Source organism: Lissotriton vulgaris, chromosome 7 (genome assembly GCF_964263255.1).
Source record: "Lissotriton vulgaris chromosome 7, aLisVul1.2, whole genome shotgun sequence".
Lineage (NCBI taxonomy): Eukaryota > Metazoa > Chordata > Amphibia > Caudata > Salamandridae > Lissotriton > Lissotriton vulgaris.
Genome location: NC_141695.1, coordinates 1,598,093,943 through 1,598,108,404, shown reverse-complemented (window position 1 = coordinate 1,598,108,404; position 14,462 = coordinate 1,598,093,943). Strand labels below are relative to the sequence as shown.

Here is a 14,462-nt window from a genome sequence, read left to right as displayed (position 1 = left end):
CCCCCCAAACTGTCTGCCCATGCTTCCAACAAATATGCATGGGCAAATTAATAATCATGGAGCCACTTATAGCATGTAAAAAATGTTAAAAATACCCTGCCAGTCTGCCACCCATCCCCACCAACCTCAAGATGCCCTTAATCTCCACCAAATAAAAAAAATTATGTCTGACTTCCAACCCCACACCCACCCTCTGAGGAACCATTACCCTTTCAAATCCAACTATAAAAAATGTATGTTCCCTTGTAAAACATTGTGCAAAACACTCTCTGCCTCACACACAGCAAAGGAAAAAAGAAACCAGGCCTTCTGCCACACAGCCCACACCAGCCTCTGAAATAAACCCTGAAAAATAACTGCATGCCCTCCTGCCACCCACCTCCCTGTCTGGGCGCCTCGTATTTCTCCGGGCCCCGGTACAGGTAGATGGGCCCACCCGGCTTGCAACCTCCATGTCCCTTAGTCTCCTTTGGGCACTTGCAGGGCACCTGTGTCAGTCAATGCCAGTGCCCTCCTCCTTTTGTAGGTCTCATTCCTTTAGACCAGTCCACAGTCAATAGGCACCTCAACTCAATCATAGGGTGAAATCATGACTCCACCCCTGAGCTTGCCCTCCTCCACAGCATTTTGAGATGTTCCAAGATGACTCATTCAAGTTGTCTCTTGAAAGACCTTCCTTGAGCGCATAAGCCCGTACCTAATTGCCACAGTTGGCTTTCCTGTGACTGACTCCAAAGGTTTGGTTAGCATCCTATGTTTCTGTGAGGTTTAGCCGTCTCAGGCCAGGTGTAGTATCAAAAGTAACTAACACAAGCAGATTCTGTTACCAGCTTTTCTCTCCCAGGAACAGGTATAACCAAGGGCAAGTGGACCTATTGGATTGAGAAGCCTTTGATCCTCCTGCTGGCCAGCACATCAGTTAACTTGGCCCAGCAGTGTGATTCAAAGGCCAGAATCAAATTAGGAGCAGAGACAAATGATTTGTCGTCAAGTGCCAGAATAAGAGCAGATATGTGAACAAAGGAGGAGGCCACATCTTTGGAGCTAAACCAGGAGGGACTCATCTATGAAATTTGGTGGGAAGGAATCAGGCAACTGTGTCAGGTAGGGTAGGGCTGAGACTTTCAGGGGAGCTCTTTCTTCCGGCAATGTGTAATTGTTATATTGAATTATCCCAGGATGCTGTCCTTTGGGATTGTGAAAGGGTTTGAGTGATGATGCAGCCTCCTAGGATTGACCAGGGGTGCCTGACTTTTCTACAACTTTCCATCTGCACTTAAAAAAAAGCCTGCACAAGGGAGAGAAAGATGAGGAGACACTGGACGTGGGAGCAACAACAATGAATACATAGCTGGAAGGAAAAGCCACCTCATGCAGTGCAAGGATGGACTTTGGGATTTGACTCCAGATGACTCCCAGAACTTGGATGTGTCTCTCCATGGGCAATGGAACTGCCCCCCTTACGCCCCCAGAGTATCAGTTGGGGCAATAGATCAGCTAGGGGACCCTGAGTGGTTCCCTCGGACTCTCTGTGGACTGGCCCTTGACTCTGACACACAGTTGCCCTTCGAGTGGCCAGGTGGCTCTGAGACCTGGAGAGTGTGGCAGGGAGGGCTGTCTGCTGTGGGGCTGCACAATATGGTCCCACAAGCAAGAGAGAGCACCAAGAGGACACATCTGGCACAGAGGGTCAGAAAATCTAGCTCCATATGAAAAGCACCCCCTAGTGGCCAGAAGGCGTGAAGAAAATGATATTGTTGGATGCAGGGGAAACAAACAAGCCACAAACCATGAAAATCAACCCCAGGGGGCCTGAGAAACATGCCTGTTACATCTGTCCCCCCTTGGGGAAAGGAAATGAAGAAATTGAACGCAATGCACTTTGTAGTATTCTCTACAATAACTCCCTGTGCTCGGTGCATAGTTATTTATATAATTTCCCTGGGGAGGAGGTATGTGTGGATTCCCCTCCTTGAGCTAAATTTTGGCCAAGTGGACCACATTGTCCAGCGACAGAACAAGGCAGCCTGAGTTCAAAAGTGATCCCCAATCAGGCGGTATGCCTCCCCATCTCCCTGTGTCTGCGTCAAGCGGTGAGCGGGAGCACACTGTCGCTGTCTCAGTGTGGGAGACAAGAAAACAGGGTTGTCTCCCGTGAAGTGCACAAGAAGTGCAGGGCGTGCGATTAACCAGTTAGGCCATGGGAGCCTTGGGCCGCTCCGGCAGCCTTGAAAGATCCCTACCAGCTGTGCGTGTCCATGGTGGGACCAGAACACCTGAGAAAAACAAAAACGAAAAGAAACAAAAACACTGTTGCTCCCTGTCTTAGGCAAGCAGGAAGCCGTTCATGAAGTATGAATAAATCGGGCCAAGGAGTGCCCCATAATGCACCCCAAATTGATGCTTGTGGTAGCGGAGGAGGGGCTGTGGCACGGCCAACATTTTACCAATGTGTTGTGCGGGGGCTGCAGGAGGTGCAGCAGTCCCGAGCAATGTTTTTAAAACAGCAACCCCACCTCTCCCAGATGATTGAATCCCTGACCCTGGGTAAAGGTTGATCTGATGTTTTAAGCACTCCTGGAGTTGGAGCTTTTGCATTTGATCTCTGAAATGCTTAGAGGTGAGTCCTTGGTGGTTAGTTCTATGACTGCAGTACAATTCAATCAAGTCTCTTTGAGACGTGTTTTGAATTTAAATTGTTTTATTAAATTTGTTGATGTTGATAATGCACCATTTACCATTATATTGAATGCTTGTGACTATTGGTACTGTGGCAATTGATTGTAATAGTGGTTCAATGTGGAATGATGATATAACTGTTTTAACCAATGAGATGACAGCCTGACAAAGCCAGTAGGCCTGCCCTATTGATAGCATTTCTTTATATTGAGATGTTGCAACTGGTATAGGTGAGGGGTATTGAGGTTACAGAGTTCAGGACTACTAGGGTTGTGATGTGATATGGGGGTATCATCAAAGGCATTCCCATGACCTCATGTACATATTTGTAAATTAACAAACATTATTTATGGAGTGTGTGTGTGTGTGTGTGTGTGTGTGTGTGTGTGTGTGTGTGTGTGTGTGTGTGTGTGTGTGCGCGTGTGCGCGTGTGTGTGGGTGTTATAACCTGAGTTCTTACAACACCCCTTTGCTAGACGTTCTTGCAGACTCTCTTACCTGGTGGTTGGTCACAGCAGTGGCATCCATTTAGATTATCTGTCACTGGTTCAACTCTCATAAAAGTTGTCAGTCACCAATGGCCACAGTTCATCCAGCCTCTTCCAACTGATTGGTGCCCCTGATAGAACAAGGTTGCGACCTCGATCCAGTTTCAGTTTGTTATCTTTGTCAGAACATTTCAATTGAAGCGCCGTGACCAATAGCATCCTGACCACCATAGACACCACAGTACTATAGGGGAATGGAGAATTAACTAAACCAATTTATGGCTTTTAATGAGCTGAATAAAGGTGCTTTCAAAGGTAGGACATTAAAACTTAAATTGCGTCAGAGAATTCTCTAGGTTCTTTACTGAAGGTTGAGTGTGCACTCGCACAATGTAGTGAAATGTAGTGCTGTGCCCACGGATCTTTAAAATGGTTAGTAAATCAACACTGTGTTTTGTGTCGGGTTACATTGTGCGTCAACCTGTGCAAAATTTTAACAAATACGGGCTTAAGCTTCAGGAGCTCTTATTGTGAGTCAAACTTTTCTTTGTCAGGATCTCGTATTAGAGATTTTCTCTTGTGCCTTGCACAATTAGCGCAGTTAGACCCATATGCCAATAATCTACCTGCCATAGGTGCCGGGAAGCTGGAAATGGCTTTCCTTTGACTCATTTTGCTGCTCCTTGTTAACCACACAATGCTAACAAGGGAGCCATTGTAGACGTTGGCTGCATGGTCCCACTGTCACAATCAATCAAAGTTTTATTATGTGATTACCATGGCGATGCAGCGATGGCGATGCAGCGTGTGCAATGTAATTCGTTTTATTTATTTATGTACTTACCTCTGTTCGGCCGTATGCCGGACTTTACTACCCCCCACCCTGCCCCTTCCCTGCCTCACCGCCCCACAACACTCCCTCCAGGAGCCGCTACTGGTGATTACTTAAAATCATATAAGTAGCATAAATAACACGGACATTACAATAAAATCACTGTGTTAAAACAAGGCCCATTAGAATAATAACATTTCCTAGATCTAGAGATATCTCTCAGACATATTAAAATTAGTGCAGTCTTAAATACTGTGCGAGCTGACTTATTACTCTGTACAACATTCGGCTCAGGCTGTGCCAAGTTAAGATGTAAAGCGTTCTGATACCCGCAAGGATCTTGTTCGTGCTATATAAAACCTTCAAAATAAATCAATAAAAACCTCTGCGATACCGCTGGGCCCTTAGTTTAGTGTCCCTAGGGCTTTAGGGTGGGATGTGTAATTTATAAAATGTATAAAATAGGATTATGCGGAAAACATGAAAATTGCAAAGTGTAGTGCCTGGCGATGTATGGGTTGTTTGTTGCCAGTTGAGTAGTATGGGTTTGTGTGCCCTTACTTTTGCGCCCTGTTCCTACATATGTCAGGGTGTGATGTACTTTGACTTAGCCATGGGCAGTCTACCTTTCCCTGATAAACGCTGCCCCGATCATAAGTCCCGTCTCTTATCTTTGCTCTGCTGCTAGCTACTGTAATTATCATTTAGTCAACACTCGACCACATGTGGCTGCAGGTTAAGTTTGTGTGTGCTTGCACTTTTTCTATGCCACCTAATGCTTCAGGCTATAGGAAAATCATGGAACTAGAATTTTTTTTTCTGGACAATGTGTTGATTAAGTGTGGCCTAATGATTAGAGTGGCAGACCCTGATGCAGAGGTCTAGCCCGGGACCAGGGTTCAATTCCCTGCCTCGGCGGGTCTTGGGCTCAAAATTCCACGGACCTGATAATTCTTGCCTCGGTGCCTATTCCAATCATGGAGTCCAACTCTGCAACTCTGGGCAATAGCTTGCTTAATCTCCACAATGGCCCCCACAACGCTAAGGATGCCTGGCCTCCACCTTGGGGGTGCCCCAGGAGTGGAAGCCTCACAGGGAAAGCCAGGATGGGTTCCACAGCGGTATTCGTACAAGCGCCTTGAGACCCTTGCGGGTGAGTAGTGCGCTATACAAGTATCAATTTACATTTTATGTATGAAACTTACGTTTTGCGATTCTGAAATAGCAATTTTTAGAGAATCGCTATTTGAGAATCGCAAAATGCTATGTATGTAGGATTTGCAAATAATTTTGCGAATCCTACATATTCCTTAATTGCGAATTACAAATTGTAATTCACAATTAAGGAATACCTCACCGTTGCACCCTGAAATGTGCATGTGTGCCCATATGGCTCACATACATGCCCTAAGGGCATGTATGTGCGCCACATGGCACTTTGAAAAATTCAAAAAAGTGCATTTTTCAAAGTAATCGCAAATTACCACCAACTTGAAGTTGGTGGTAATTTGCAATTCCTTATGGCCAAATTGCCCTTTTTCTGGGCCTCATACATTGTATGGCGATTCCTTAAACGCAATTGCAAAATAGGGAATCGCAAATTTGCAATTCCTTATTTTCCAAGGCTGTTTTGATTTCATACGTACCACTTACCTATTTTGCGATCTCAAACCCCGTAATTCTGCGAATTTCGGTGTTTGCGATCGCAAAATTGCCTTCATACATATGACCCTAAGTTCTGCTGGCATCTGTGTACAACCACGCACTTGCTGTTTCAAATTGAATAAATAACGTTTTTTTTTTAAAAAAAAGAGAACATTCTTAACTTTTTCAACGGGAGTTCCAATTTTCTCACAACCCCTTAATTCTTGAGTCTGTCTTTGGATAATATTGTCCAGAAAGCCAGGCACCTTCTTTTAGCTCCAGCCACGCGATCTCGTGCCAATTTAAAAAGCGAGTTTGACTGAAGAAATGGCTTTTGTGCAAGCTTTTCTGAATCCTAAAATATGTGTTTAAAAAACGGTACTTGTTGAGGAATATTAGCATGAGCCTCACAGGTGTTCGTTTGGCACTCAGGTGTTTTACGCATCACTGATTAAATCTGCGTTCCCGTCTCCAAGACGCACAGACACTGCAGCCAAAATGCTTTTTTAAATTGTTTTCGTTCTTATGATGGCTGTAGACAGCTCTGCTGTCGTTGGGGGGCCGGCATGGCATCAGCAAACTGACAGCCAACACGCTCCGCTGCCAGGCGAGGCGCGAATCCGCAACCGGGGCCAGAACAAAAAACATCAAATTAAAGCAAACTGCCACCTTTTACGCGCGCTTATAGTTCATACATTTCAGAGGATTGGCTGGGTGAGAACATCGACTGTTCTCGCGCGCGCGTGGCGCGCGAGAACAAGACCCACTTATGGATTGAAACAGAAATGCTTTATTTTTATTCTGGCCACCTGCTGGAATTAACTCTTTGCCAGGTGTGTTGAATAATGCAGGTCGATCTCAGCAGCAAAAGCTCTTTGTAAATTCAGGCGCTCTCAAGCATGTGTTTCCTTTGAACGAGCGCCATTAACGATCGAAGACTTTGCTCTTGGCTTGCTTTTCCGTATAACAAAGGCACCTGACAGCGTTTTTTTTCCCTGTGTTTTTTTGTATTTCAGCCAACACTTCCCTAGTCCCTGTAAAATGCACAGCACTGATCGAAAAAAAAGTATCTTCTTTGATGACCCCGAATTTTCAACTCACTGGGCTTGGTAAGTATGGGAATTTACATAATCTTTAATTGGATTTATTTAGGCCCTTTCCAAGAGCTCACCTACAATATTACAGCCAGAATGTTTGTCATATTAATTTTGATTACGCATCTCGGTCCTTCCATTTCACATTAAGAGCCCTCCGCTTAGCAGGATTCTAGAAATAATGTTGAGAGGGAGATGGAGGGTTTTTGCCTATATGTATGTATTTTAAGCTTATAAAGCGCTCAGCTACCCCCAACTGAGGTGCCCCGGCGGTATCGGATACAGAGGAAGGTGGAGGCCAGCTAGAGTTGTCGAGTCACTGTGTGCTAAGGGAGGCTGAAGAGCCAAGTCTTCAAAACCTTCCGGAAGATAGATTCCGATTTGGCTTTTCTGATGTGGTCAGGCATGGAGTTCCACAAGGTTGCGGTTTTGACCGAAAAGGACCGTCCTCCTATTCTGGATGAGAAAAACGGGGGATGACAAGGCGCTCTAGGTGGTTAGATCTTAAGGTCCATGAGTGATGATATTTTCAGGCTCTCTTCTTTAGGTATTGTGGGCCTATATTGTTGAGTGCTCTGTAGGCCAGGGTCAGTGCCTTAAACTCGGTTCTCATCTTGACGGGCAGTCAGTGGAGACTGCGCAGATGAGGGGAGATGTGATGCCTTAGTGGGACGTTTCTAATAAGCCTGGCTGCCACGTTCTGTACCGTTTGCAGTTTCCTGAACAGGTATGCTGACAGACCCAGGTGCAGGCTGTTAGCGTAGTCAAGCTGTGACGTAATCACGGCATGGACTATTGTTTTTCTGCAGTTTATTGGTAGGAAGTGAAGGAATATCCGTAGGGCCTTCATCTTCCAGAAGCAGGATGAGGGAACAAGGTCTATCTGGGTCTTGCATGACAAGGTAGTATCCAGTTTCAAACCCAGATTCCTGGAAGATGGGACAGGGAGGGGAGGGGGGTTGAGTTCTGTGGGCCACCAGCCGTCGGGTAATGGGGGGTGGACTGGTTGAAGAATAGCACCTTTGTTTTATCTGTATTCAGCTTTAGGCAGTTAGATGTCATCCATATGGAGATGTCCGTAAGACACTGCCTAAAGTTTGAAAATGCGGCCTCTGAGTGATCTTGAAAGGAGAACACGAGCTGCGTGTCGTCAGCATATGAGACAACGTTGATACCGTGTTGCTTTACCTGCGGGGCGAGGGGGGGAGATAGACATTAAAAAGGATCGGGCTGAGGGCCAAACTCTGAGGTACTCCACAAATCAGAGGGCTATATATCGCATAACATGCTTTGCTATTTTTTGTTGTGAAACATTGGGCCTCATTATGATGTCGGTCAGAGAGCATTCTGACTGACTCCTTGCCGGAATGGTTTCCGACCGTCTCGGGCTCAGGGAGTCCGACTGACTGATTACGATGGTTCCGAACACCGTTTTGTCGGACTCCCATTGACTTTAATGGGAGCCTGTGTTCCGACCAACAACACAGGCTCCCATTGAAAGAAGGGGTTGGTGCGTAAAACCTTGCACCCTGTGGAGGGCACCCCCTGGTGCTTGTCACACTGTGCAGGGTTGGAAAGAGGGAACCCATGGGTACTCCCACAGGTCCCAACTGGAGGCGCCCAGGTGAAGGGGAGGCCTGCTACAGGCTCCCCAATGTCGGTTTCTGACAGCCGATTCTTGTCGGACAGACCGTGTCGGTACAACTGTCGGGATCCGACATCGTAATCGGTCGGTGGGAAGCATGGCCTGTAGAGCTCTACGATTTGGGTCCATCCGACTTGCACTCCCCGAATGCCGGTCAGAACCAATTTGGAATAACCGAACAACTACCTTGTATTGTAATAGATTGGTGGGAAATGTTTCTGAGTCAGTCGAAAACTTGGCTCCAGACATGGGTTCGGTCAAACCAAATGCAATTCGGAGCTTTTGCGACCGATATCGTAATGAGGCCCATAATTATTATCTCTGTATAAATATGTGGAGCTGGTTTCGGATCTTCAATACAAAAAATAGTTAAAACATGAAATGTACTAGTCATAGTGGTGGTATGTGAAAACGTAAACATAGAGCAAGATTTCAAAGTGTAGGCTACCAGAAAATCTACCTAACATTTATATATGCCTACTGAAAAAATGTATTTACAACTATATAGCACTTGCCCTCAAATATGCTATGAAGAGTTAGAATAGTAAATTAACTTAGCCTTAAAATATCTGGTACGACTTGTTGCCTCCACTGGCAAGATTACGTACTGATATTCAGCGCTGGAGGGCGTTGCCTCTGTCTCTCCTGGGCAGAGCGGTATTGTTTAAAATGTTGGCGCCTCCTCGGTTTTTATATGCTCTCCAAAACACTATGGACCCTGTTCCCGCTAAATATTTTAAGGAGATAGAGGCGCTTCAGAGACAACTTATATGGGATGGTAGACCCTGTATCGCTTATCCTAAACTCACCCTGGCCTGGTATGATGGTGGTATCGGGCTTCCTGATCTGAAGAAATATTATTGGGCCTCCCAGTTGGTGGCTATTAACCATATAGTTTATGGCTTGCCTGGAGACCCTGGATATTCTATGGATCGTAGTCAATCGCCCGGGGGAGATTTCCTTCGGGCTTTGTATAATCGTCCAGGATGGTTTTCGCTCGCGGGCCCCACCTCGCATGCGGTGAAGGTCGGGCATGCGGCTAACAGGAGTCTGGGATGGGAAGGGAGATTGTCTCTCGCTACCCCTCTCTTTAGCTCCGCCAAATTGGGCAATCTGTGGACCACCAAAGGATTTGACAAGTGGGAGTTGATAGGTATTGGTCAGATTAAGGATGTCTGGGGGAAATGGGAAATACTGTCTTTGGAAGCGCTCCAGCAGAGACATCACCTTCATAACAATGAGCGGTTTCGTTATCTGCAGGTCAGGCATGCCCTCCTCTCCCATGTGCTACCGGGAGAAACCCTCCCCGAGGCCTCCCCTCTTGAGGACCGAGTATTGGATGGGCATATACCAGAGAAAACCATTTCATTGATCTATCGAAAGTTGATTAATCACATGGAAGACCCATTGGGGTCTCTCAGGGTTGCGTGGGTTGCTGATAGTTTGGAGATAGACGATGAGGATTGGGTTGAAGCTGTGTCCTCCCCTAGAGTAGTGGCGATACAGATGAGGTTGCGTCTGGTGCAATTAAAGATCTTACATAGATCGTATGTCACGGGTCCGGGTCTGGTGAGGATGGGATGGAGTCCGAATGGCGAATGCAAGAGAGGCTGTGGAGAGGTTGCGACGTTTTTGAACATACTGTGGCACTGCGATAGTGTTCAGAATTATTGGCGCGCCACTCACGACACATTGAACGCGGTCCTAGGCTATGAGGTGCGGTTGGAAGCGCGCAGCTGTCTCTTGAATATCTGGGAACCCACGGACCTCAATCAATACCTAAAGCAATGGGTCACACTGGCCTGCATGATTGCGAAGCGTAATATAGCAGAGCTTTGGGGAGCAACTCAACCACCGCAGCACACTAAATGGGCCCAGGATCTGGACTGGTGTATGTTCCGGGAGCATGCCGTATATGTTGCGAGGGGCTGCCCTGAAAAGTGGATAGAGGTTTGGGGGCCGTGGAATGCTTACCGTGGCGACATTTGTGCTCCCCCAGCCGAGCGGTCTGATTCGGACACTCAGGGTTCCCCTTGATTCAATATTCTATACCATTCTTTGTATCATATTCTGTTTGCGAGACTTCCTCTGCTCCGAGCACTGCAGAAATAACGTCGATCTACCCTGATGCATTTGTTAATTTTGTTTCATTGTTTGTTATATATTAATAAAAAGAATTAAAAAAAATATATATATCTGGTACGAAGTTTGGCTGTATTTAGGAATTAAATGAGGGTTGAAATATATGTAGGAAAATCTTGATGTAATGTTTATGTTTGTGCAATGTTGGAATCGATGTTTTTGAAAAAGATGTAGCTGCAGTCTACTTTTTCACGTGGAGTCGTGTAGGGCAGTGCTCTGCTAAGGCGGAGGAGCATCGCCTCACTGTTTTTTTCAGCACTATAGGAAAATGATAATAACTCAGTTAATATCATTTTGTTTGTTCCTTTTTAGTGCATGGCAGCTAAGCATTGCGAGGCAGGGCGGGGCTGATAGAGCAGCCAAGGAGTGGTTTGCCCCCCCTCCTAAGTGCACATGACTGCTTGGCCGGCCCTCACGGGTCGACCATAACAGTCATGCGCACTTTCCCTCTTCGCCACCCATGCTGCCTTACAGCCTGGGTGGAGAACATGCCCTGGCCCCCATGTCCCGCCTGAGCCCCGAGCCTCAGAGCTCAGACTAGTCACAGTGCTGCATTGCAGCATTGTGATTGGCTCAGATGAGTCTAAAATGTAAATTGATACTTGTATAGCGCACTACTCACCCGCAAGGGTCTCAAGGCGCTTGTACGAATACTGCTGTGGAACCCATCCTGGCTTTCCCTGTGAGGCGTCCACTCCTGGGCACCCCCAAGGTGGAGGCCAGGCATCCTTAGCGTTGTGGGGGCCGTTGTGGAGATTAAGCAAGCTATTGCCCAGAGTTGCAGAGTGGGACTCCATGATTGGAATAGGCACCGAGGCAAGAATTATCAGGTCCATGGAATGTTTGAGCCCAAGACCCGCCGAGGCGGGGAATTGAACCCTGGTCCCGGGCTAGACCTCTGCATCAGGGTCTGCCGCTCTAATCATTGAGCCACACTTCTCCACAGTCTGGGTGCTTCCAGTCTGCTTCCTGTTCCTGCCGGCGGGAGGAGGAGAGACGCAACCAGGAGGGGCAGCAAGGAGGATGCGGAAAGCGAGTAGCTTGGATTTTTAAAATATTTAACCTCACCCCCAACCTCCCACCCCCAGCTGCCGCCCCTCCACCAGCGATCAGTGCTTGCCATGATGTTGTAGGGGGTTTGTAATGCTCCATGCCATACTCCGCTGCTCTAGACATTTTCACCTTGGGACTTACCCTTTCCCTCTGTAGTGCTTCTGTTCTGGACTCTCACATGTCCCTCGCCTAAGGTGGTAAGTCACCTCCAGGATCCAAGAACTTAAGCTATCTCTGGCCCTGTGTGTCTTGTTCACATAGTATGCCTTTTTAGGTCTCATCTCTTTGCCTTCTGGCTCTCGTTGGTTTACATTCCCCTTTAAAAAAGAGGCTCCACTGTTGATGGCAGCACTTTTAGTATGTATTTCTTTGCCCTTTGCCCAATCAAATATGGCATCTCTGCCAAAAGCTAGAGGCTGCAAAAACATGTAATTCCTCCTGGAGATGGTGCCCATGTCAGTGAAAGATGAGCAGAATGCATTCTAACCATATATTATGCCAAGCCCACGGCACCGCGTTATTTTCATTAAGTGCAATATGCATAATAATGAAAAATTATTAAATGTAGTAAATGCTCTGGTGGAGAACAATTAGAGATCAAACAACTTTTATGGAGTGAGCGGGTGCAAGAGACATGCCTGCCTTCAGCATAGGCTCCGACCGAACAAAATAGAAACCATGTTGCTTTACGATTTGGTAATATCATCAGGTTTGTATAAGAATGACCACATGTTGTATGGACTTTCATACTATGAAAAGCACCACATTTAAGGTCTTCCCTCAAGCAGTAAACACTATCAGGACCTCTGTAGGGTCCACACGTTTTTTTGCCTGGAGATCCCGATTCCAGGCTTGGAGGATCTGAGCCAGTTTGGACTCTAAATACTTTTATTCTTCAAAAACAGCAGGAGGAAACTCTTTGGACCATTAAACTGGGGACGCTTCTTAAGAGAGTCTTTGAGGAAAACCATATTTACGAATGGACCAAAGCTGGTGCGTGGAATTAAGGTGCAGGGTACAAAAAAATTCATTTTTATGGGGAACACCAGTGCCAATTAAAACTGAGGCCTGCGTAGGGGAACATGGCGGCCGCTAGCTGAGCTGCCGCTTGCACTCGGATAACCCGCCAGGCGCCTATGCCTTCCAGACGGTTCTGAGTAGTTTGTTGCTCTGCCCGCACCGGGGACCTTACTCCGTTCCTTTGGTGTTTCTTCCCACATCTCTGCTGCGGATGTGTCACGGAGTCTCGGCAGCCCCAGTTTCTCCCCGCATGTCACGGTGGGCGGCGGCAGCGCTGGAGCTCAGGAGGGGCCGCAGAGCAACGGCTCGCGTCTCCTCCGGGCAACTTGCGACAGAGGCAGCACTGGTCGCAGGGCTGGACTGGCCGTTGTGGGGACCGGGTAATCCCCTGGTCGGCCGTAAGGGTGGGGGCCGGTTTTGGGCCCCTTGGGGCCGTTTTTGTTACAGGGCCGTTTTAGCAGCCCTGTAACAAAATCGGCCAAAAACCTGCCCTGGCAAAGAGCTTGGCTGCACTCCCAACCCCCCAACCGGGGGGTGGGGGTGGTGGGCGGTCAACCACTTTGCCAGGCCCGGTTTTGGTTTCCAGTCCGGCCCTGGTCGCGTTCTTTCCATGCTGGGGTGTGCCGTTGGAGGTCTGGAGTCTGAAGTGGAGGAAACACCCGACTGTGCGTGGTCCGCTGGGGCACTGGTGCAGCTGAAGCAGTTACAGGGAGGCCAGGGGGTCTTGGCCGACTCCCAGTCCCAGGTGAGAAGTGCTTCTGTTACATCCATTGCTCCCACCATCATTAAGGCTACCAGGAAAGGTAAAAAACGTGGAGTGGGACCCAGGGTCCAGTAAAATCAAAATTACCGGGAAAAGCCCTAAACAACTCTCTGGGGGCATTTTAGGCACAAGTATAGGCAGCATCGGGAAGAGCCAGGGAATTAGAAGTGCCACAAGCACCTTTAGTGTTGCCCCACGGAACAGCAGCTCTACTTTTCTGTGCAGCAAAGTCAAGGGAAGGAGAGCAAAACCTGGTAGGGCCAAAAGCACTCCTTCAGACACTAAACTCAGGATTAGGCCCTCATTTACGTCCTATTTTAAAGTGCAACCAGAAGTTTTGAATCTTGCAAAGCAAGGTGAGGCTTTTTAGAAGAGGGTCAGTAGGGCCAGTCGACTCTAGATCGGATTCTGTTGTGATGAAGGTGGTACACAGACAAAATATCGAGTTTTAAATTTCGATATACAATTATATCGAAGTTTAAATATCGATGGGACATAATATAGAAGGTAAGTAATATCGACAGTCTTAATATCGATATTAGTATGATATTAGTAATATCGAAGTTTTAAATATCGATGTCAATAATATAAAAATAAATAATTTCGATGTTACTAATATCAATTTTTAAATAAATTTTGTGTATATTATATTGTATTTATTATGTTTTATTATTTATTTCTAATGTAATTTAATTAAATATTGTCTTTTAGTACTGTAGCGGATTGTGGGTTTATAGGGGAATAGGGTGGGAAGTAATTTAATTATGTTAAATTAATTATTAATTAGTAGGAATTATTAATTAATTAATTGAGAATTAATTTTTAATTAATTTTAATTAATTGATTAATTGATAAATATGTTCTGTAGCGGGTTATGGGTTTATAGGGGAATCGGGTGGGAAGTATTTTAATAATAATTAATTAATTAATATATGTTTGTAAATATTTTTAATGAATAATTAATTGGTAATTAATTATTATTAATTAGTTAATTAATTATTATTAATTAGTTAATTAATTATTATAATTTTGTACATATTTTTAATTATTAATTAGTTGATAATTAAATAATATTAATTAGTTAATTACATTAATTAGAGTA

The 14,462-nt window shown here is 46.0% G+C and overlaps 1 protein-coding gene across 3 annotated transcripts in view; it reads left to right on the top strand.

The window, feature by feature from the left end:
• The window catches only part of ZBP1 (Z-DNA binding protein 1), a 236,830-nt gene that overhangs the window by 97,647 nt on the left and 124,721 nt on the right, over positions 1-14,462 (top strand). For all 3 annotated transcript variants that reach the window (XM_086932516.1, XM_086932514.1, XM_086932515.1), the window contains exon 3: positions 6,660-6,752. In XM_086932516.1, coding sequence (XP_086788642.1) covers positions 6,660-6,752 — 93 coding nt within the window. The remainder of the gene's footprint in view (positions 1-6,659; positions 6,753-14,462) is intronic.